General features: G+C 34.7%; 1 protein-coding gene across 1 annotated transcript; it reads right to left on the bottom strand.

The window, feature by feature from the left end:
- Nucleotides 1–833: 833 nt before the first annotated feature.
- Nucleotides 834–25,414, bottom strand: LOC133200793 (receptor-type tyrosine-protein phosphatase kappa-like). The gene is made up of 26 exons (XM_061336590.1): nucleotides 25,281–25,414; nucleotides 22,049–22,186; nucleotides 21,333–21,608; nucleotides 20,816–20,947; nucleotides 19,548–19,682; nucleotides 16,020–16,154; nucleotides 14,950–15,084; nucleotides 14,473–14,607; nucleotides 14,192–14,303; nucleotides 13,030–13,136; nucleotides 12,539–12,708; nucleotides 11,460–11,547; nucleotides 11,302–11,378; nucleotides 11,137–11,173; nucleotides 10,869–10,966; nucleotides 10,495–10,614; nucleotides 10,219–10,367; nucleotides 9,451–9,586; nucleotides 9,067–9,216; nucleotides 8,804–8,903; nucleotides 8,549–8,622; nucleotides 7,127–7,261; nucleotides 6,824–6,955; nucleotides 6,212–6,363; nucleotides 4,505–4,640; nucleotides 834–2,604 (listed from the first exon to the last, which is right to left on the bottom strand). Exons 1-26 carry the CDS (start codon nucleotides 25,342–25,344, stop codon nucleotides 2,545–2,547), a joined length of 3,183 nt encoding a protein of 1,060 aa, XP_061192574.1. The 5' UTR covers nucleotides 25,345–25,414; the 3' UTR covers nucleotides 834–2,544.
- Nucleotides 25,415–25,475: the final 61 nt, after the last annotated feature.

Consider the following 25,475-nt stretch of genomic DNA (forward strand, 5'->3'; position numbering starts at 1 on the left):
ACATGCAAGTATTGCCTCCAATTCATTATACACTGTTCATATATATATATATATATATATATATATATATATATATATATATATGTATTATTTTAAAGTCGTTTAAAAAACCCCGTCTTTTCCATCCAGTTGTGTATGAGGCATCATTCATCTTTATTTTGTTATTGTATCTGCTTGTTCAGAATATCTTGTAAAAGACATAATATACATTGTTTTTGTTCCCTTTGTTATAGGACAGATGAATATGTACATGAAATGTATCTTAACCCAGATAAAGAATATTACACTTTATGTCATTTTATAATTTTGTCACTGGAATATGTACTCAGGAAATGAGCAGGACATGAAGATAATCAATAAAATTATGAAAATGAAACACAATATTTTTAGAATGGACGTCCAGATGGTGGTTTAAATGGGGGGAGGGGGGGGGATCAAGAGAGCTCCTCCCAAAGCCTTTCTTCATAATAAATTTCCCATAGATACCTTTGATTCTAGTATGTAGACCTTCCAAGAAACTACACTAAAACTTAGGTTATAGCAAAGTCCTGGGGGACCTGTGAATTTACTGTTTTATCTGTAATTCATCATATCTGTATAATGAATTTGTTAAAGTACATGTACATAGAGCAAATTTACATGGTGAAAAATTTCTTTTTAAAAATTGTCAATAATTTTAAAATTTATTTTTAAAACGAGCATATTGCAAAATGTATCTGGAATCTTTTCATTCAAGGTTATGATAAAATAAAAATATCCATTTTCCTATCCACTATTTATATGTTCTTGTAAAACAACTGCAGCTAATAATAATTGATATATAAAGAAGTCAATTCTTTTTCATTCTTGTTTTTATTTTACTTATCTAAGCTTCATTGTATTTATATAACATGATTGTTTTGGCAAAACTTGGAGTAACATAAATGTCCTTCTATTTTACATTTAAGTTTTGTTCAAAATGAAATTTAAAAAAAAAAAGGGCCTGACTCAACAGAAGCTATAAAACAATATTATTGATACCATGAAAAGAAGTAAAAACCAAAAACAATGTTACCTTCAGTTATCTACAAAATAACTATAATCATTCTAAGGCATATGTGTGGTCTATTGGTAGGGGTTAAATACATGTACCTTAAAATTTCAATATTACCAATTTTTTATGACTTTATGTGTACATGTACACATTTCTTTAAAATTGATTGAAGACCTGGAGAAAATGATAAAGAATACATAAGGAGTAAGTAAAATATACCGATACAAAGAAATACATGTATATACAGAAAGGACTTTTGTATGAATATTAATATTTACATTTTATATACAAGTAAGCATGAACAAAGGAATGTTTATAACATTGTAAGACAGTACATAATGAATTAAGAAAGCAGTTGTTTAACAACCCAAAAGGTTTACACACAATACAGTATTCATTAGATGATAAAATTCAATATACAACCATATCAATATACCAAAACCTTTTCTAAAAGTTGAACCACAGCTGAAAAAGAAATTCTTTCAAATTTTTTATTTTAATTAATATTCATGAAATATAATAATTATGAACAAAGATTCTTATGCAGAAATGAACAAGTTTTATATGAAGTAAAAAGATTTAGAATTTATCAATGTGAACTGAGTATTCCCAAGATTATGAGCATTCATTTACTGTAAATTTTTATGCCACTCAAAGTTTGGCCCCATACCAGGTAAACACATGTATTTAGGCTGAGAGTAATGGATTACTGATGCAAAAAAAGATCTGGAATGAAAGTAATTTGGTCCTTAGAGTTCGAGAACAGAATCAGTAAAATAAATTTATGAAAACCTATCTTAAACAGTACATATTTCATCACATCAGTTAAAATGTTTCTTCATAGTGCAGATGCATGTATATGTATCTAACATCAATATTATTTTTTTTTTTGAATTCTGAATAATAAAAACAAAATGCAGTCATTTAAATACCCACATACATGTAGCTGAATTTTATAACATCATAATCTGTAATTGGAATGTTAAAATAGCCTTAAGATTAAAACATACATATAAAAATATATATCTTTACACAGTAATACTTAACCATATTTTAATACATTCTGACAAATATATATAACTATTAAAAAATGATAAAGAAAAATGTTTATACAAATCACAGTACGGAATATTTCACAACCTGCATGTAAGGGTAAACTGTGTACAGAACAACTAGTAAAGCTTTCAATAAACCAGACAACCTGTCTATAAAAAGTAACACAACCAAGAAAGAACCAGACTGGTTCTACAACCAGGGAATGCTTAGAGCACTTGTTAACCAGATCAAGTCACAAATTTACCATTATATGGATATAAAAACTTGGTATTGTAGAGACATTATAACAGCTATCGTTATATGATATTGAACTACATGTAACTAACACAATGTCATGTTAATGCTGAAGATTCTATTTAAGCTGGGACTTATAAGCCCATTCAACCATAAGTCCATTCAGATCTGTAATGTTTAGATGAAGACTCTAGATTTAAGTCCATGAAGTTCTGTAACATTCAGAGGTCATTGTAGTCCAGATACTTGAGTGCCATCTGGTAACAGAACTGGTATTGCTCCTGGAATTAATAACAAGTTTAACATTATCTATTTGAAACAGATGAAATAACCAGAAGTCTCTGATGAGACTGTAGCTCTACTGGTCTGTACATATACATGTAACAAAGAAAAAGTAGCACTTGGATTTGAAACTTTCCAACATGCAGCAATAAATAGAATTATGTATCTTAATATAGTCTACTTGTGTGCCAAGTTAAATTGAAATCAGATCAAAACTGTAGGAGGAGTAGCGTTTTAAAAGAAATTCACAGAAATTTCTATTTTTAGTAACCATGGCAACATCGTTCATCCAAATCAAAAACTGATGCTCTGAATTATGTATCTTAGTGTAGTCTACTTGTGTGACAAGTTATATTGAAATCAGATCAAAACTGTAGGAGGAGTAGCGTTTTAAAGGAATTTCACAGAAATTTCTATTTTCAGTAACCATGGCAACACTGCTCATCGAAATTAAAAACCGATGCACTAAATTATGTATCTTAGTGTAGTCTACTTGTATGCCAAATCATATTGAAATCAGATCAAAATTGTGGAAGGAGTAGCATTTTAAATGAATTTCACAGAAATTTCAATTTTTAGTAACCATGGCAACATCGTTCATGGAAGTCAAAAACTGATGCACTAAATTATGTATCTTAGTGGAGTCTACTTATGTGCCAAGTTGTACTGAAATCAGACCAAAACTGTAGGAGGAGTAGCGTTTTAAAGGAATTTCACAGAAATTTCTATTTTTAGTAACCATGGCAACACTGCTCATCCAAATCAAAAACCAATGCACTAGATTATGTATCTTAGTGTAGTCTACTTGTGTGCCAAGTTATACTGAAATCAGGCCAAAACTGTAGGAGGAGTAGCGTTTTATAGGAATTTCACAGAAATTTCTATTTTTAGTAACCATGGCAACACCGTTCATCCAAATCAAAAACCGATGCACTATATTATGTATCTTAGTGTAGTCTACTTGTGCGCCAAGTTATATTGAAATCAGACCAAAACTGTAGGAGGAGTAGCGTTTTAAAGGAATTTCACAGAAATTTCTATTTTTAGTAACCATGGCAATACCGTTCATCAAAATCAGAAACCGATGCACTAAATTATGTATCTTAGTGTAGTCTACTTGTGTGCCAAGTTATATTGAAATCAAACCAAAACTGTAGGAGGAGTAGCATTTTGAAAAATTGTTTACAGACAGACGGACAGACAGACAGACAGACAGACGGACGGACGCCGGACACCTTACTATCGCATAAGCTCTTCTGGTCTCTGACCAGTAGAGCTAAAAAATCAATTCATTTCTAGACAAACAAGAACTAAATTAAGTTCTTTTAACCAATTTACAACAGAAATAGAGCATGTTTTTGGTGAATAAGTAAAGTACATTGTTCACGTTCTCAGCTTGGAGTGTCATAGTTTGTTTCAGGGTTTGTGATGCATGTTAGTTGCACTAAATATTATGAATAAAGGAATAAATTCAACACCCAATTTTTTTTTTACCCTTGGCTAACTTTCATTTCTTTTACTTTAACTGTTAGACTTCAAACGTTCAGTATAGTTGTTTTTCTAACAATGTCCTCTATAAAATGAGGTTAGTTGACTCCTAAGGTTTTACTTACAATGTCCTCTATAAACTGAAGTCAGCTGACTCGTATGGTTTTACTTACAATGTCCTCTATAAAATGAGGTTAGTTGACTCCTCTGGTTTGACTTACAATGTCCTTTATAAATGAGGTCTGTTGACTCATATAGTCTGACTTACAATGTCCCTCTATAAACTGAGTTTGGTTGATTTGTATGGTTTGACTTACAATGTCCTCTGTAAATGAGGTCTGCTGACTCGTATGGTTGACTTACAATGTCCTCTATAAACTGAGGTGGGTTGACTTGTATAATATGACTTACAATGTCCTCTATGAACTGAGGTCGGTTGACTCGTATGGTTTTTAGGGTTTGGAAAACGTCCACTTCATGGTCTCGCTGCATTCTCTCAAACATCAGATTAATGGCACAGAATAAGCCACTCTTCTTAGCACCATTCCTGTTAACAATAACAACAATGGAGAACATGGCTACCCTAGACACCACAAGGTGTAATGGCTGATTATGATGAGAACAAATTAAAACAAGATGTGTTTGTGAAACACTGATGCCCCCGTATGGCAGCTTATGGCTAAAGTTTAAAGTTTCTCAAATGCAAATCAAAATCCAGGCCAAAAGATAAAAAATATTAAATTTGAGAGCCCTAGCTGCAACTGTTCAAAAGTTAAAGGTGAAAGTTAAAGTTTTTTAAAAGTAAGTAAATCATCAAGGTCAATGTCAAAGTTGTTGGTATCCAAAGGAAGGTCTTGTCACAAGGATTACATATGTGAAGTATGAAAGCCCTAGCACCAACCATTCAAAAATTATGGCCAAGGTTAAAGTTTTTCAAAAGTAGGTCAAACTCCTAGGTCAAGGTCAAAGGGTCAAAGTGATTGGTATCCAAAGGAAGGTGATGTCACAAGGATTACATATGTGAAGTATGAAAGCCCTAGCTCTAACCGTTCAAAAGTTATGGCCAAGGTTAAAGTTTTTCAAAAGTAGGTCAAACTCCTAGGTCAAGGTCAAAAGGTCAAAGTGGTTGGTATCCAAAGGAAGGTCTTGTCACAAGGATTACTGCGAAGTATGAAAGCCCTAGCTCTAACCGTTCAAAAGTTATGGCCAAGGTTAAAGTTTTTCAAAAGTAGGTCAACTCCTAGGTCAAGGTCAAAGGGTCAAAGAGATTGATATCCAGAGGAAGGTCTTGTCACAAGAAATACACATGTGAAGTTTCAAACCCCAAGCACCAACTGTTCAAAAGTTATGGCCAAGGTTAAAGTTTTTCAAAAGTAGTTCAAACTCCAAGGTCAAGGTCAAAAGGTCAAAGTTGTTGGTATCCAAAGGAAGGCCTTGTCACAAAGAATATACATGTGAAGTTTGAAACCCCAAGCACCAACTGTTCAGAAGTTATGGCCAAGGTTAAAGTCTCATAAAATTTTGCAAAAGTAGGTCAAACTCCAAGGTCAAGGTCAAAAGGTCAAATATGATGGTACTCAAAGAAAGGTCTTGTCACAAGGAATACACATGTGAAATATGAAAGTCATAGCTCCAACCAATCAAAAGTTATGGGCAAGGTTAATGTTGACAATAGACAGACAGACAAACAGACAAACAGATAATCAGACAAACAGACAGACAGGACAAAAACAATATACCCCCGGGATCTTTCGATCAGTTTTAAAAAATAGTTCCTTCAGAAAATACATGTATGTGTAAAGTGTATATAAACATTATGAAATTCTAAAATTAGAATGCTTTTAGGCCAACTTTAAAATAATGTTTGTTTGCCCTCTCCCGACTCAGGATGAAAAATTTGGGTCATAAGGCAGGTGGGAACTTTTTTTTTCACAGAAAATTTTCAAATCAATGCTGAATTTTCAAAATCTATTTTCCAAAAAAAAATTATTGTTTCCTGAAGGTTAAAAAAAAGATTGGAGTCAGGCCATTTTTAGCCAGTCAGATGGGAGAGGGCAACCGAACAATATTTTAAAGATGGCCCTATCTCTCAATTTTAACAAAGAATTTTAAACTGACATGCAATGGACTGTGATTGGTCCTTTGCCATTCTGTTTCATCCAATCATAAACCATCTCTATGATCTGCATCATGGAGTCAGGGTTATTTGGCACTATCTGGGTCTCTGTCCAGGATTTTAACTGGAACTGTTTGATTGCTCGCTCCTCTTTCTGAAATAGAGTCACATCACAATATTTATAACAAATACATGTATCTTAAATATATCAAATTAACATTCTAGAAACATGTTTAAACTAATTAGAGCCATGTTGCATGAAACCTTTTTATTTAAACTAGGAGTTAACAAAAAATTATTCCTATACTGACACTGACATTAAAAAAAAAGATAATTGATAAATTTGATAATCTGGATCCTGGAAATTATATGTGCACAGATGACAGAAAATTTTGTTCATATTTTAAGTGGTTTAAATTTTAATCTCAAACTATTTATTGGAGAAAAATTAATACAGAGAGATTGTTTTTGATTTGCATGTGAGTTGACTCCTTTGTAGAAGTGAAGATGTAAAACACTTCTAAGCCTTATGGTTATATACTAAATCTAGTGTTTTGTGGTTATATACACCTGTACTAAATCTAGAAATCTCCTGTATTCTGTTTGGTACTTACTTTGATGCGATTGCTGAGTTTGAAGATTCTGATGGAGACATTGTTATCCTCAGTAGATGACAGTAACTCGATACTGAGTGGGTCGTACTCCACTGTATAACCATACTCCTCGGGCCAGTACAAAGCACAACTCTGCAAAAACAAGATATTTATACATATACCTATATATACATGTATGTATATAAACCATTAAATACATTCACTAATGGAGCAGTAAAATTTACTTGCAAAGTATAGCTTTGAGAAGATACCTGATGACACTATTTACCTCCAAACATCACTTTATGATAAACATTCCCATACCTTGTCATTTCTATCAAACTCATTCAGCATGACTACAGTGTGAGAGTTATAGTCGTACAGCATTCTCCAGAAATCAGCGACTGTGTTAGGGAGAGGCATCTGTGTCACAATAAAAGAGTCACGATGGAGGTAGCCCTACAATAGAACAAACTTTAGTTACCTCCCTTACCAATAAAACATAAGTTTATGCATGATGCAAGGTCCTTCTGTTGGATATAAAAAGTTCAGGTGACTCTCGATGGCTCGAACACCGATCTCTCGAAGTTCTCAATCTCTCAAAGTGAACCTCCAGTCCCGTTTTTTTCTTCTATAAAACTAAGCAAATTTACTTCTGATCTCTCGAACTTCCGATCTCTCGAAGTTCTCTATCTCTCGAACCAAGACCTGGGTCCCGTTACACACATTTCATTGGTTTTTACTCTCTATCTCTCGAAGTTTTGATTGCACCCGTGTACACGCCAATCAAGCGTAAAATTAATGCAGCTTGGACTTACCTGCATAACAGTGAATGCCTGGGGTGGCATGGAGGTGTTAATTGGGTGTTTTCATAGATGACACTATATCTATGAGCATCTGAGTGTTGATATAATTAATTGGTTATAATTGGTAAATTATAAACGGATTGATTCACAACTTATTTTGACTTGACAGCGAGACGAAAATTTTTAGAAAATAATTTAAGAGACGTGTCAATAATTTTCCGTAGATTATGAAGTTTTATTAGAGTCTACATAATCCCAGTAATATAAACTTTGCACAAGAAATCCTATCTCAAGAACTGGATACCTATTTAATACGAGAAATCTGGTGAAGGACTCGATCAAGCCCGGGGGGTAGCCACACCGACGATCGCTATTCAGATTTCATGTAATCATGAAATGGGAACAAATAAATACTAAAACTTAAAAAAGATCGTTTTATTTATTGAAATACGATCATTGTTGTTGAAATCAAGTGAATTACCTGTAAAATACAAATGATAACATGCAATGACATTTATCAACATATATACGTCCGGTATTTATAATACATGTAGTAGAACAATGATGATCGGAACTGAAAATTCTGGATTTTATTCACTTTCTATCTCTCGAACCCCTCGATCTCTCGAACTTTTCTTGCGGTCCCGTGAACTTCGAGAGATCGAGAGTCATCTGTATTAAGAACTAGTCAAACCTCGTTATCTTGGACTTGATGGGACCAAGAAAAAACTGTGAGATATCTGAGGATTCAATATGTCTAGGGTAAAATACTTAAAGAATAAGGGGTAGGGACATCCAAAACACTTTGACATATCCATGGTATTTGAGATATCAGTGTTTGAGATACCAAAGTTCAACTGTATAATATTTATGAAAATAAAATTATACTGTTTTGTTGTAAAACAGAAATTAGATTAAAAATTCTTAATGTAAAACTTACAGGTAGAAACATGGCATTAATATAGTTATTGCAGCCCTCAACTTGGGTGTACAAATTTGGACGACATCGCTTTGCTGCAAAGAAAATTGACATTGAGTAATTTCAAGGGGAAAAAATATAATTTTTAATTCTTAGAAAAGCTTTACATTATGATTTAAATAACATCTTTAAATTCAAAAGGATTGACTAGCCACTGATACTGTTTAGAAGGTCAGTATCTTTCATCACTTGTTTGTGGTAGAATGTAACATGTACCTGGTAGGATGTTTTTCACCCTGTTTTTGCTGACGTTGTCAGGGTCTAATGCTTCTTTAAACTGGGAACTATCAATACCAGTGGTTAATTTCTGCAGCACCTTTTAAAAATAAATGAAAATTCTACTGTAACAGACTGAGAGAAATCAGGTGGTACATGAGCAGTAAAACCCTGTACTTAGTTAAATGGCATTCTTTATCAGGGATTAACCACATTTATAATATACATATAACGAGACAAACACTGACAATGATTATGAATACCTTAAATTGTTCCTCCATTTTGGTTGGTCCCCCATTGTCTGGTTGTAGACACAGCTCCTCGTACTGGGCACGGAATGCCGAGTGTGCAATAGTTGTCTCCCCTGCCATGGTTGCTTCCAGTATTGTCTCATAAACAAACACGTACTGCTCCTGGGAAGAGAATTGTGTAATGTAATAAATACATGTAGTCTCTCCATGCATAAATAAAAATATGTGAAGCTGTTTTTCAAGTTAAACTTGATTTATAGCAAATAAAACTGATACAATGTTTTTACATTGTTCTCTACCTGCTTTTTATGCAGGTGAAATGAATCAAACCAGCATACACATGTACATGTCAGAGACATGGTATCCATTGTTTACCGTAACTATGGTGTCACCTACCCATGTTTGAATCATGTTGATTCTGTTGGCTCTCATCAGCTGAGCACACTTCAATACGTCTACAATATTCTCATTTTTAGCCTGGTCCAGTAGATAGTCTAAGGCAATGTATGTCCCTGAGCGGCCTATACCAGCACTGTAACATCAAAATACAAATCATATCTACTTCCCAAGAAATATGAACTTACAGCTTTATTGTTACATTTCACCCAGTAATCATATTTGAAAACAGAAATCAAATTTAAGTTTTTCTAGAGAGAAAGAATGACATTGAATACTGATGTTTCGGTTGTATCTCAAAACAGAGACATCAGTAGTGTACCTTCTTGTAGATGAATAGTACATATAAATATGGCTATGGGTTAAAAAACAGGTGCCCTCTAAATGTTTATAAATATTTTAGTTTTTATTATTTACCTGCAGTGAACCACTATAGGGGCCATGCTGATGTTTATAAATTGTTTAGTTTTTATTACCGTATATGTAGAAATTGTAGCAAGGATTTAATTTTGGCATTTTTAGCAAGGGTGTTGAGTTCACTAAAATTGAATATCCCCAATAATAAATTCCATCTTGGGGAAACCATTTTCTTTCTAGGCATCATGAAGTTGCTAAAAATAGTTTTCGCTAAAATTAAACACTGATTTTTTAAGACAAATCACTAAATTTGCATCTCGCTAAAAATTCCACTCATATGGTATTTACCTGCAGTGAACCACTATAGGGGCCATGCTGATGTTCATAAATTGTTTAGTTTGTATTATTTACCTGCAGTGAACCACTATAGGGGCTGTGCTGTCAGGACTGTACATCCGAACTTTTCGTCTAAAGGTCAACAGAGGGGTGGGGTAAATCAAGGCACCATGATCTGACCAACTGGTGAAGTGAAACTGTTTCACAATACGACTTGCTCCATTCTGGTAAACAGAGATACATCCAGTACATGAAAATGACTTTATACATGTAGCTTGCATTTAGCAACTTGCAGTTTGTAATGAAGAATTAAATACATCTACACACAGTGATTAATACATAGATACATACTGCAGCAATTTTGAAGGTTCTGATGGCAAAATCATTAAACACTGCCGTGTCTAACATCTCCACGGTAATGTCCCCGTATTTAGCTGCCCCTTCCTCCGACCAATACTGCTCACATTTTTTCTGTCAAACAAATTGACTCAATTTTTACAAGAAATTTATATTTTTATTTCTTTTGAAGACACTTTCTCCTATATTTTTTTTCAACAATCTGATAGCTGACGTGTTCTCATAAGAAATGAACATTCTGATTTATGACATTTTTTCAATTAATTATTTTTTAAGAAAAAAATTAAGGTCTGATAGTAAAATATCTGCCTGAAATTAAATGCAAGTACTGAAAGTACTGAACCAGCATATAAGGTGATATAGAGTACCTTGCAGGCCTCCATTAAGTTGGTAAGCATGACAATTTTACAGACTCGCTTCTGCCAAATCATTCTCCAGAAATCTCGAATCATCACCTTAGTGGGACCTTAATGTTCAGAAAAAAAAGACTGTATAAATACAACTCATATGGATATTTACATATGTACTTAAAAGAATAAGACTTGATTCACTGAACCAACCCTATTCTTTGACTTATAAAAGTGTTAAGATAAAGCGACTTTTTTTTTCTCTTTTATCGTACAATTCCCCCATTACCTTGCGATGCTATATAAGCTCCTTTCCTGTTGTAGCCCTTAATGAAAGAAAAATCTCCAGTCACAAGAGTTAAACAATCATACATGTGTTATTTACTCAAAAAAATTATGTTTCATAAAACAGTGAATAAAAAGTTGACAGAATCTGAGTGATTATTTGACTTACATCTATGAAGTTGGCATTAATGTAATCTGAGTTGGGATCATTAGGGAGTGGATCCAACACAACACGGGAGTGGTCATCTGTTACATTACAATGTATTACATTAAAATTTATCATAAAATGAGCATTTTAGAACAAATAAACAGATAAGTCCCACTTACAGGCTGTGATGTTTCCGTATCTATTTTTAGGTTTGTTTTCTGATTTCTTAGCTTCATCACAGAGTGCCATTAATCCGTGTGGGAGTTCCTGAATTAATAAAATTCAATGTTCAGTGCAGTTTTTACTTTTAAAAAAATTCTTCATCAAAATTTATCTCATAAAAGCTTGCTTATAAGATTATAGCAAAATTGTCCAATGGCAGAGAATTTAAATCCCCTGTTCACCAGAGTTTAATTCAAATAAAATGTAAGTTACTGCAAAATAAATATGAACTGTGTTGACACGTAGAATTTAATGGGAATTAGTTTAATTTGAATTAATTCAATAATTAAATTTGCATTATTTTACTTCACATTAATTTACTGTGAATTTTTAATGCGAATTCATGTGAACAGGACATAAAACAGAGAGAAGTTCTACAGGTAGTACATATACTACTATGGAATCATTATACCGTATAGCCGGTTTTCTTGGCGGGTGTAAAATTTGGAGTTTTGCCTGCTCAAAGGTATGCCAATAATTTTGGCGTAATTTTTTTTAGCAGACACAGGATTTCAACTCTTTGCAGATGAACACAAAGAAGAGTACTGAATATTTTAGCGATTAAAATTTTAGCGGCTATTATCAAAATGCCAAAATTAGCACCCCGCTAAAATAACCCGCTATACGGTAATTTATGGGGTCAATTTTTTTGTGGATTGCTTACAACCAACTGGTTTGGAAGGGGGGGAGTGCGTTAAATTTCATAAATAATTGTCTCACTATGAACGATACAGATTAAATATCAATATTAAATATAAATATTTGTGGCAGTTGTAAAACAGAGGTAAGGATTACCAAAGAAATCCACAAAAATTGAACCCTCACAAAGTATGAGGATTCCAAATACATATAATCAAGCTAAGATATTACATGTAAATATTTCCATGTTTGCTGGCAGGGAATGAAAAATTTCTGTGATGATATCCTGAAATAACTTTTCCAGTCTATCATGGAAAAGATTTTTAACAAAAAGATTTCAAAACATTGAAGTAAACATATTTCCTTTAAGGTGATCAAACTTAAATCTCAGTCTTACATTGAACTCTTTTTTGAATCCCTCGCACTCATTTTTCTTGTTTTCTCGGATGTAATCAAACAAGTCGGCCACTTTGATAGGACTGCTCTGTTTCTTGGTGTTGACATTGGCATATATTGGTTCATTCAGATTGGGATCTGTGTCGTCAAGGTGATCAGACATGGAGGATTCTGGGTAACAATAACAAATGAAAATCACCAGTTAGTCATTAAATGACACTTAATCAACTAAAGGTAACATAACTGTACCTGTGGAGAATATCCTATACTATATATCAATTCAGAATGATTAACAAGCAGGACTTTCAGTTTACTCCTCCATTCCAATGATTTTTAATTGTGTTACTTCTTTTCTAAGAGACCTAAAGACTACATTCAGAGAGCAGTATTGGTACAGGTTTATATAACATTTTCAGAGGGCAATACTGGTACAAGTTTATACAACACTATTCGGGGGCAATACTGGTACAGGTTTATACAACATTATCCTACCATTAGCAATCAGTTGATCTGTTTCTTTACTCTGAGTCAATTCTACTGGTCGCCTTTCTTCGTCTTGTCCTTTTTTATCAAATGTTAGTTGCTGTAACTTTCTTCGTCTGTAAAATTAATGTAATCATACAGCTCAATACCTTGGAATGTACTGTAAACGTGGTTATTTTGACGAGTCGAAAAATTGACGATTTTTTTGTTTACGGAAATTGACGAGTGTTAATTTTGATGAAATATTGAATCAAGAGTTATGTATATCTTTGATTTCACAAGATTAAAACAAAAATGAATACAAAGAACTCCTAAAAAATGAGTTTCAAAACTAGTACTCAGATTAAGTTCGCCAGAAGCTAGAGGACCAACAACTTGATGGAAACATTGGCTTAGTTGACTTGAGAACGTCTACGATTAAGCCGCTCTGTGCGAGTTCACGATATTATAAGCAAGGACCGCGACTTCCTCGGGAACTCATTTACAAGCGTTCTCATCAATAAAATTTAATTTTGCTTGTAAAAACCATCTACAGTGTATAAGATTTGATTGAATTAATTGCTCTTTATTATTTTGTTTTCATTATACGAGACCGATTGCCTGAGGTGACAAAGTAGGTCAAACACGGCGTGATAATTACGCAAAGTTAGAATGTTGTGACCATGGGTAATAATAGTATATGACATACTCAACGGTTTTTAAAACTGTGATTATATGTTTTCATAACTATTTACAAAAAACTTAAACAGTTACTTTGATCTAGTTTTAATGGGGGAAGACGAGAAAATTAAGCGGTAAAGTTGAAGAACGGTCAATGTCTGTTGTGACGCTATATATGTGATGTGAAGTTTAACGAGTGGAAATTTTGACGAGAAAAGAAAAATCGTCAATATAGTCAAAATTAGCACGTCGTCAAAATTTCCACGTTTACAGTACTTGTGAATTAATCATGTAAATTTCAATCTTTAACTTAAAACTGCTGAACCATTTTGTACAGAATCCCTCAAAGCATGAGACTTTGTGGGAACAGCAGACCCTATGCTTGTATCCTCCAGTTAAATTCTTAGTGATGGAAATAATATTCCCCATATGGCTTATAAAATTTGTCAAAAGTGATGCAAATCCTTTCACTGATCTTGCCAATGTACTTAATAACAGAAACGACACCTACCTAATGAAGAGGACAACCACTACTATGATGGCTATTATAACCAGTCCTGCTATCACGCCTCCAATAGCACTTCCTAGCGATGTGTTGTCCGATAACTCCCTTGGGACCAAATCTTCAAATTCAGATAAGATGGTTAAATTACACCGTTCATTTACATATCTTAGTCTGACATGATTGCATTTCAATCAAACACTGACATAATGTCAGCAAAGGTACATGTACATTTCTAGCGTTCATAGTGAACAAAAAATTTTCTTTATTTTTGTACCACAGCAACTCACCCATACACTGGTCACCAACAAATCCCTCCTCACACCCACCAGTACAAAGCCCTGTCTCCTTTTCACAAGGGGTCATACCATGACATGCCCCACACTTAGTGGAGCAGTTCTCACCAAACGTGAAATCATCACAAGCTGCCAATCAAAGAAAAATATTAATATGGAACAAGAAAAGGTGCAGTCTTCAAGAGGGTAAGGAATTGAAACTTCAAAAGTTTCAATTGGGAATGTAAGAAATATTTCAAATTGCAAGTCTTTAAAGGTTATGAATTATTTAAAGTAAATGACTTTAGCTCCGATTGGAAAAAAAATCTTCCTTGGTTTAACTGGCTTGTAATCATATACTAGAAATAGTAACAACAAAAGACAAAATTAACATTAAGTATTTTGCAAAAACTAAAACCTTAAAGCTACTCTGCTGTCATTTCTTCTGACCAGTGAGGCACTGGATCCCCAAAGCTTTGTCTGGATACTTACCCTCCAGACACTGGATTCCCTGCCATCCTGGCTTACATCCACTTGAACACACCCCTGTCTCAAAATGGCAGCTTCCTGTCATGCAGTGGCCACACGTCCTGCTACAGTTAGTTCCGAAATACCCAGCCTCGCATTCTGTTAATGCAATGTAATGTTACATATTACATATAGATCTCCCATGGTTTGTGGTTAAATATGATGTGTTTTTTCTATCCCCATATCCAACCATAAACCATGCGAGATTCTTTTTATCACATTTTACACATACATGTAGCTATCACAGTTTTGCACTGTTTTCATATACATGTTTATGAATCCACCTTATTTGACTTCATTACTTTTATGCAAAAACCACTGTTACATTCCAAACTGTGGGATATGAAAACAATATCCTATGACAGATATCTAGTGTATAAAGGAGTAAACATGTGATAAATCATTACTGTCACTCCTAGCAGTCTTATACTGACATCTAACGATTGATTAACTATTCATCCACTGCTCAAAATGTTGAATACTCATCAATTACAAAATTTGTTTATATAACTTAAGGTTTATTCTTAAATCATGATGAATTTCTATGTGTAAATTAAAAACATCAGTCACTAAACGACACAGGAGGATAAGCAATGACCATATCCTCCATACTAAATGTCTAATAAATCTACGGCACGAAAATGTGAAACTTACGATAAAATTGTCAGGAGAAAGGAGAATGAACCATTGTAAGATTAATACAACCAAGTACTTCCTCAGGTAGTTTAAATGCATACTCTTACTTACCTGTACATGTATTTTACTGAAGGTATCTATTTCTAACTGTACTGAGACTTGATTTAATTGGTCTGTAGTTAACTATACTTGTGTATTATATATATTAATATATACTGACCTGTTTTACAAAGAATTCCTTTATACCTGTCCATACATTGGTCTGTAGTTAACTATACTTGTGTATTATATATATTAATATATACTGACCTGTTTTACAAAGAATTCCTTTATACCTGTCCATACATTGGTCTGTAGTTAACTACATATATGTATTATATAAATCAATGTATACTGACCTGTTTTACAGAGAATTCCTCTATAACCGTCCTGACACCCACCCTCACACTGACCGGTATGGACATCACATGGAGGTCTGCGACACGCCCCACAAACCCCCAAGCAATTCTCCCCATATTCTCCATCAGCACAGCCTACAAAACAAATTATACACTAGATATCATTGAGATGGTGGCCATCTCAAAGGGCCCCGCTTTCAGCAACTAACATGAAAATGTAAGGTAGCTGAAAAGGGTTTATTTTGAAGAGGAACATTTGTGTACTATTACGGGATGTGTTGTTTGAGTCTAAAGGGCTTCTATGTTATCCTTGTTATAATAAAAAATGGCATGAAAATCACAAGTGCTCCATATCCTCTATCAAAAAACGCCACAAAAATCATGAATGCTGCATATCCTCTATGAAAATTGTTGCATATCCTCTATCAGAAATATGGAAGGAAAATCACAAATGTTCCGTACCCTAAGTCAATTGGTAAGGTTTGAGGCTGACTGGACTTAAGGGAAAGAAATTATGCACCGAACAAAGATTTTAAACAGAGAGGCTATTTTTGACCTTGACCCTTGACCTAAAAACTTTGTTCAATGTCACTGCACATCCATTGACCAGTGGCACTATGTGAGTGAAGTATGAGCCACATTGGACCAAAGGGAGAGAAGTTATGCTCCGGACAAGGATTTTTCATATAATTCTGCTATGACCTTAACCTTAGACCTAGAAACATGGTTCAAGGTCACTGCACACCCTTTACCCCAAAAGCACTCTGTGAGTGAAGTATGAGCCAGATTGGGCCAAGGAGAGAGAAAATATGCTCTGGACAAGAATTTAAACAGAGAGGCTATTTTTGACCTTGACCCTTGACCTAAAAACTTTGTTCAAGGTCACTGCACATTTATTGACCAGTAGCACTCTGTGAGTGAAGTATGAGCCACATTGGACCAAAGGGAGAGAAGTTATGCTCCGGACAAGGATTTTTCATATAATTCTATGACCTTGACCTTAGACCTAGAAACATGGTTCAAGGTCACTGCACACCCTTTAACCATACACTCTTGGGTGAAGTATGAGCCATATTGGGCCAAGGAGAGAGAAGATATGCTCCAGACAAGAGATCTCGGACGGACAGACGGACGGACTGATCACTAGAGGGCACCCGCAGAATGGGGCCCTAATAAAAACATGATCCTCTTACATCATATAAAATGATTATATACAGTAAAACACACATATAAGGAAGTGCCAGGGACTGACGATTTTGCGTTTTACAGGGATTTTTTACCCTTTGATTCCAGGGGCCGGGGCTGTCAAGATTGGGAAAAATAGCGATATTTGGTTGAAATTGGGAAAAATGTCTTCATACAAATAGGAAAAAAGAAGCAAAAGTCAAATATTTAATCATTTTTCTTATGAAATAATACTAGCCGCTGTTGAAGTTCAGAAGCTTAAAAATGGCAAAGCCTCAGGGTATGATAACATTGTATAAATGAACATATTTATACGTTGTCATCTTTTTTACCTTTCTGTAAGAAGTTCTTTAAGATAAAATTTGAGAGTGGGTTTGTTCCAGATGATGGGTTAATCGGTATTGTTTGACAAATTTATAAGAATAAGAGTGATTCAACCCAGCCTGCCTGAAAATTACCATCCTAGGCAAACTGGAGAGACTGACATGATGCACGATTATTTATTAAATAACGATCCCGACTTTAATTTTTAAACATCGATCCTGCTTTAAAAAGTATGCATACAAACGTCCGTAGTATTCCGAATTTCTCATAACTCCTCGGATGGCTCGTACATCGCACATGGAGAACATAAACACCTTTTTGTCATTATTTTATTTTAATAACTTACAACTTAATACTTTTTTTTCGTATTGGGAATTTTTAGGTATAATTTTGGGAAAAACATACACTTTTCAGCATTGGGAATGGGGCCGAATTTCGGCCCTGGAGAGACCCTAAAAAAATCCCTGTTTTAAGCGTAATTTGTTATATTTGTTAAATTTACAATATATTTTTTAATCCTGGGGAATGAAAATCACTTCGCTGTATGCATCAATTCATTAAAAGCATGTTTGCTATTAGCATGTTTTACTGTATACAAAGTGTATACAGTTATGACAACCCATCAGATGTCATTAGATACATTTTTATAAAACAATTGAAACAAACACTGCAGACCTAAAGTTATCAGCCATAAACCCTGTGAGATTTTTCTTACTTATGCAGTCATACCAAGTAGAATAGCATGGAATTTTTATGTCTCTCCTAGTAATATGCAATGTGAAGTGTTGTGTTGTATTTTACTACTACGTAGGTTTAACTTAGCCAATCTCTTACATCATTGAAAATGGTTAACACTCTTCTGGGAGACAAGTTTTAACAATTTGACATTGTTTGACAAAACAACTTTTCATTTTTTGTCAGGATGTAGACTGGGTAAAGGGAAGAGAGGACATCAGATAGATATAATGTAAGAGGCATAAAAAGGGCTCCAAAAAAAATAAACAATTTTGTGGAAGTCATTAGGACATCTTTATCTCCGTCACACCCCAAAAATGTGCTGAAAACATAAAAGATATGTTGGTAATTAAGCAGGGTTCTTTCAAAGTTATCAAGGTTAAGAAATCAGGACCAAATTTGATTTTGTTTTAAAACACATTTCACAATCTTTACTTCAACATGTTCAACAAAAGAAGAAATGCACTTAAACTGAACAAAACAAACATTGGATGTTGTAGATTTGGTATAACAACTCAAGGTCAGAACACACGGTATATTGATTTTCTCAACTTTGTTGATTTACATTAGCATATGTACAAATAGATTCCTGTTAAGATTATACATCCTGACAAGTAAAGAAACATTATACCAGAGCCACTAACCATCATCAAATATCTAGTTCTATAAAATTAGAACTTAAGAAAAATCCTATCTAAAAACCCTGTGCCTCATTAGACCCCCCACTTACCAGTTTTACAGAGTTTCCCCTTCCTTGTACCTCATTAGATCCCCCATTTACAAGTATTACATAGTTTACCCTTCCCTGTACCTCATTAGACCCCCCATTTACCAGTTTTACACAGTTTCCCCTTCCCTGTACCTCATTAGATCCCCCATTTACCAGTATTACACAGTTTCCCCTTCCCTGTACCTCATTAGATCCCCCATTCACCAGTCTTATACAGTTTCCCCTTCCCTGTACCACATTAGATCCCCCACTTACCAGTCTAACACAGTCTCCCTTCCCTGTACTTCTTTAGGTCCCCACTTACCAGTCTTACACAGATTCCCCTTCCATGTACCTCATTAGATCCCCACATACCAGTTTTACACAGTTTCCCTTCCCTGTACCTCTCTAGATCCCCACTTACCAGTCTTACACAGTTTCCCCTTCCCTGTACCACATTAGATCCCCCACATACCAGTTTTACACAGTTTCCCTTCCCTGTACCTCTTTAGATCCTCACTTACCAGTCTTACACAGATTCCCCTTCCCTGTACCTCATTAGATCCCCCACTTACCAGTCTTGCACAGTTTTCCTTTCCAGCCAGTTGAACATCCTCCATCACATTCCCCGGATTCAAAATCACACAGTCCCGATTTACAGTTTCCACATGTGGACAGACAACCATCTCCATAGTAACCCGACTTACATGCTGTCGTGTAGTAAGATTTACGTGAATGACAAACAAGATACACAAAAGACATGACTAACATTTTTATATTCAATTTTATTTTGCATTTTATACATGCATTTGAGAACAAGATATTTGAATTACAGTGCATTATAATTAATCTTTGAAGAGCACAGTGATTCATCACTGATAAGATTGAAGTCTGGAGTGTCAATAAGGGAAGACATTTCACAACTTTGTGCATTTCTGTAATACCAGAAATGACTTTGTGACTTACGTGTTTGACAGGTTGTATTGAGTCAGTGTGATGTGACTTACCTGTTTGACAAGTTGTATTGAGCCAGCCTGTTTGTGACTTACATGTTTGACAAGTTGTATTGAACCTGGGTGTAACTAACGTGTTTGACAGGTTGTATTGAGCCAGCCTGTTTGTGACTTACCTGTTTGACAGGTTGTATTGAGTCAGTGTGTGTGTGACTTACGTGTTTGACAGGTTGTATTGAGCCAGCCTGTTTGTGACTTACCTGTTTGACAGGCTGTATTGAGTCAGTGTGTGTGTGTGACTTACCTGTTTGACAGGTTGTATTGAGTCAGTGTGAGTGTGACTTACATGTTTGACAGGTTGTATTGAGTCAGTGTGTGTGTGACTTACATGTTTGACAGGTTGTATTGAGCCAGTGTGTGTATGACATACGTGGTTGACAGGTTGTATTGAGCCAGTGTGTGTATGACATACATGTTTGACAGGTTGTATTGAGTCAGTGTGTGTATGACTTATGTGTTTGACAGGTTGTATTGAGCCAGTGTGTGTAAGACATACGTGTTTGACAGGTTGTATTGAGTCAGCCTGGGTGTGACTTATGTGTTTGACAGGTTGTATTGAGTCTGCCTGGGTGACTTATGTGTTTGACAGGTTGTATTGAGCCAGTCTAGGTGTGACTTATGTGTTTGAAAAGTCCCAAGACAAGCCAGCCTGGGTGTGACTTATGTGTTTGACAGGTTGTATTGAGCCAGTGTGGGTGTGACTTACATGTTTGACAGGTTGTATTGAGTCAGCCTGTTTGTGACTAACGTGTTTGACAGGTTGTATTGAGTCAGTCTGGGTGACTTATGTGTTTGACAGGTTGTATTGAGTCAGCCTGGGTGTGACTTACATGTTTGACAGGTTGTATTGAGCCAGCCTGGATGACATCCAGATGGACAGGTCCCTAGACGAGTGCATGAGTCCTCATCCTTGCAATGGCACTCGAACTCACACATCTCACCAAATCTTCCAGAATCACATCCTACAACAAGACATCAAAAATGAAGTTCTATCAAAATTGCAATGAAACAACCTATTTCTACATACTGATTAGATAATACATAATCTCCATAAACTGTAAGTGAAGTCTCATGTGACCCCAAACCCAATGGCTCATCTTGTGGAATTTCATGTGAATCCCATATCCTATGGTTTATGTCTAAGTAAATATCACATAACTACCAACCTTCTTTCAGTGAAATATCATGATTCCCGAGCCTAAAATTAACCTCTCAGTGGAATATACAATGTGTAACATGACTCCCTAGCAAAAAACTAATCCCTCAATGGAATATCGCAAAACTCCTTATTAAACCTAAAACTAATTTCTTTATGGATATCACATGACTCCCTAGCCTAAAACTGACCTCTTAGTGGAATATCACATGACCCAAAATATTTCGATTTCTCTATGAAGTTAGTGAAGCACCAGGGTCCTTTTCCCTCCAGTCCATTCATTTTGGGGTTCAGTGGATTTCGACAAACAGCACCAGGAATCGCCTTGTCTGGAAAATCTGAGGATTTCAAGCCATACATAGCAATAAATACAGTGTTGTTCCATGGAACACATTCTTCTCCATCTACGGTTCTGTCAGTGTTCCCCTGATATCCATGAGCGTCTACCGAGTAACGAAACACAGATACTGGAAAATAAAAAGAATCAGGTAACAACAAATGAAATATATGATTTTTCCAATTTTTGTCTAAATTCAAAACCTTTTCATTCAGAATAAATATTTCAACTTTTTGCTAAGATACTAATCTCCAAAAATAAGAAATTTTTATTCTAATTATTGGCAAAATTATATGTATATGAAAATCAACTTTCAGATTTACATTGCTTGTAACAGGAAAAAATGATTCCTATAAACCCTACTAATGGTACCATATCTTGAAATTCTCTTTCTAATTATCATAAAGATATGGCACATCTCTACCAAAGCTAAGCAACTACGATTCTGAATGTACAACATGCTGACATTTTCTTATGGAATATCTTTTAATTTTTGGAGGGTGGGGGTGGAGATAATTGGCACATTTTTTATGAGTTTCATACACTGGAAGCATACTGCCTTTTACTTACAGAGCTGACATCCAGGGCCATAGCGGTTCTGTTTACAGCCCGAGGGACAGGCCCCGGTGACTGGGTCACAGCTGCCCTCAGCACAATAACAGGAAAACTTACAATGCCATCCAAATGTACCTGGCTCACAAACACGAACTGAAAAACAAAATAACTTTTTAACTGAAAAATATAAGTAAATCAGCCTCTGGAACAGGGAAAATAAACTTTATATAGATAGTTTTCAATAGACACGATTTTAGCAAGAGTTATTTCCCTTTGGTCGCCATATTGGAGATATACAAGCCTGAATTCCTTCATGATTCAACCAATTTAAACTTGTCATACTGAGCAGTTGAGAAAAGATAACACAATTTTTCTTATAAAATTATGTTAAGTCAAGCTTCCTTTAAAGCCATAATTTTAGTATTTCAAAGATTTTTGCCCTTATATTCCTGCCATACAAGTTTAAAATTGGTTGCTCAAAGAGGAAAATTTGCTAGTTGGACCTCCAAGTAGGAGTATATGTTGAAATATGTATATATATTCTATAGTTTTTTGAATTTTGTTTACCTCACATTTGTCACTTGTATATACATTAACAGTGTTAATTAGTTTTATGTTGTTAATGTTCATGACTGTATGCCAACATGATAATTGTAAAATAAATATAGGATCTCCCATGATTTGTAGTTGGATATGATTTTTATCCAACGAGTTGTGTGTTTTTTATCCCCGAGCCTTGGCGAGGGGATAAAAACACACAACAAGTTGGATAAAAGTCATATCCAACTACAAATCATGGGAGATTCTTTTTATCCCATGTTTAATACTTCACAACCAATGTTTTACACTGTTTTATATAGGACTCCACTTTATTTTACTTCATCACTCTAACGCATAAACCATTGTGATGTCACAACTGCACTTAACTGTGGGTTATGAATAAAATATCCAATGAGTCATATCCACGGGATAAAGGGGTAAACATGGGATAAATTGAATTATTTAATGGACAACACTGAAATGTTGATAGTTCTAATTTTGAATTTCAAGGCTGCACAAAACTTTCAGGAAATGTTCACACTTTGTCATGAACCCTCTAGAGCAATGTCAGTTTACTCAAGGTGGGGTGGTAAAGACCATCATGGAGAAGGACGATGGAAAGTGAGATGAAAGCCATGCACCAGACCTGGGGATCATTAACTAGGCTGGCCCAGGATAGGTAAGAATGGAGGAAGTTTGTTGCTGCCCTACTAGTGATGGGAATAGGTAAGAATTTCATAATTGATGATCGGGTTAAAGTAATTAACTAATTATCGATTATAATCAGACATTTACAAAGTCTATCAATTTACAGTAAAACTCGTTTAGTACGAAGACGGATATAGCGAATTTACGGATCTAACAAAGTTTTTTTGCAATCCCTGGCAAAATTCTAAACAATTCCTTGTAAAATTTTACAGATATAACGAACTCGGATATAGCGAATTTATGGTTATAACTAACTGATTTTGTGTCCCCTAGAAGTTAAAAATAATGAAATATACATCTTTTATAGCGAATTTTCAAAGATCTTAAATTTTTAAAATATTTAACTGACATTAGTGTTGTAAGTATTTGTATTTGAAACTCATTCATCAGAAAACTGTAGAACTCCAGCTAAACCTTTGTATTTTATACCTCCCTAAATGCATTTGGTAGTCATATGTGAATGAAAAAAATCTATGTTGCGAATTTGCTATGTATACTTTAGGAATTCATTATACCAAAATAATGAATTTCGGATATATAGTGAAGTAAATTGGCAGGTCCCCAGAACTTTGCGATAACCGAGTTTTACTGTAGTTAATTAAATGGTAAGAATGGGTAAGTGACTACTTTCTGTGTTGGTCCAGCTGGTTCTTCGTTCATTTTGTAGTATCCAAAGTACATCCATACCCAGGAATGTGCTTTGTTACCTGGGTATGGATTACAATGTCTGTTTGTCTGCGCCATTATGATACACAAATAAGTTTAAAGAAAAGTTGGGGCTGCAATATTCGGCTTAAAAACTATTACACTTGGGAAATAAAATATATTAATCGATAAATCAGAATAAAAATATTGTAATCGAGCACTCGGATTATGCCAGCCATCGACTGATTTTCGATTTTAATTGATGATTGGACTATGCCCTACACACCAAGGACAATGATGATGATGGGATGACAAAAGATTATTTACACACATATGTTGCTATAAACAGGCAAAATGAAATTTTTACTATATCCCCTCCAACTCTGTTGCAAGGAGATAATATTTCTTGGTTTTCCTGAGAATTTATAATAAAAACATTCCAACACAGTGGTAGCTGGTAAGTGTTATAAATTGTACCCCAGAGTACCTTTAATCTGTCACCATTAGCAGAAAACATGTTGTATTACTCTCCAAATTAAGTTTTATTGTTTGCAACACTTTGATATTATCTTAATCATAATTGTTAATCATAATTGTTTTTAGTTCTGTTAACAGTCTTACATAACACCACTTTATTAATATGTGTAGTATAAATCACTTGCTATTTGCAAACTTTATTTTTGCATTATTATGTGAGGACATCTGCTCATGAAATTTTTGTATATTTTTATCGGAATCAGTTATATATACAGCAATAACCAAGATTCGTAAAAAATCTGTCCCTCTTATTAGTACCAAGTATAAGTACTCACCTGTAATCATGATTGTATCAAGCCAAAATATTTGATGCAGAAAAATTTGATAACGTTGAATCAATATCGCTTCAAAAAGTTACTTTCCATTTTTGTTAAAGTACCGCCTTTTTTCCAATCTTGTTGAAAGCCCTGGGTGTGGTGCTAGGACTTTCAGAATCCCTGGTTTTCGGGAGAATCCCCATACAGAAACAAGAATCCCCGACAAAACGTAGAATCCCCATAAAAATTAATGAGTTGGGATACACCCTGGGTGTGATGTAAGCACGATAACTTTTTTTTTTTTTTGTAAATATTACTAAAAATTATGTTCAAGGTCTGGTCATGTGTAAGTGTAGCGATGGAAAAACAAATTTAAGAATATTTCAGATAGCAACGTCTTTTCAGCTGAATATGCTTTATACGTGACGGTGTTACAGTACTCGGGGATACCATCAGTGCAAAATCCATCTCGATCTTTACGAGAGCTTTAGGTCAATTCCTTGCCAATACCGACCCAGCCAAAATTCAGTTCAAATAAGCTATCAAAATCTGTTACTTACCAGAAGATAAAGTGGATATATGGGCCAAAAATATTAAGATATTAATATACCACTTCTTATTCATTATTACACCAAAGCCATTCTTAGTATCAATTTACAGGAAGTACAGTTGCGCCATCTGTTGAATTTAGATAAGTTGTACCAAGAAGTACTCGATTTTTTCCTATAATTTGTTCATTTTCTTCTTTTCTCTTT

Source organism: Saccostrea echinata, unplaced genomic scaffold (assembly GCF_033153115.1).
Source record: "Saccostrea echinata isolate AGI-Se365-2 ecotype Australia unplaced genomic scaffold, CSIRO_AGI_Sech_v1 ptg000041l, whole genome shotgun sequence".
Lineage (NCBI taxonomy): Eukaryota > Metazoa > Mollusca > Bivalvia > Ostreida > Ostreidae > Saccostrea > Saccostrea echinata.

Bases quoted from the DNA above. Each gene is read 5' to 3' on its own strand.
- LOC133200793 (XM_061336590.1), bottom strand. From the start codon at position 25,344: ATGAATAAGAAGTGGTATATTAATATCTTAATATTTTTGGCCCATATA. The intron at 21,609-22,048 runs GTAAGTAAAAGG...TTTATTTTCCAG, and splicing joins TGGCCCTGGATGTCAGCTCT to TATCTGTGTTTCGTTACTCG. The intron at 6,956-7,126 runs GTATGGGAATGT...TTGTTTTTGCAG, and splicing joins AGTTTGATAGAAATGACAAG to AGTTGTGCTTTGTACTGGCC.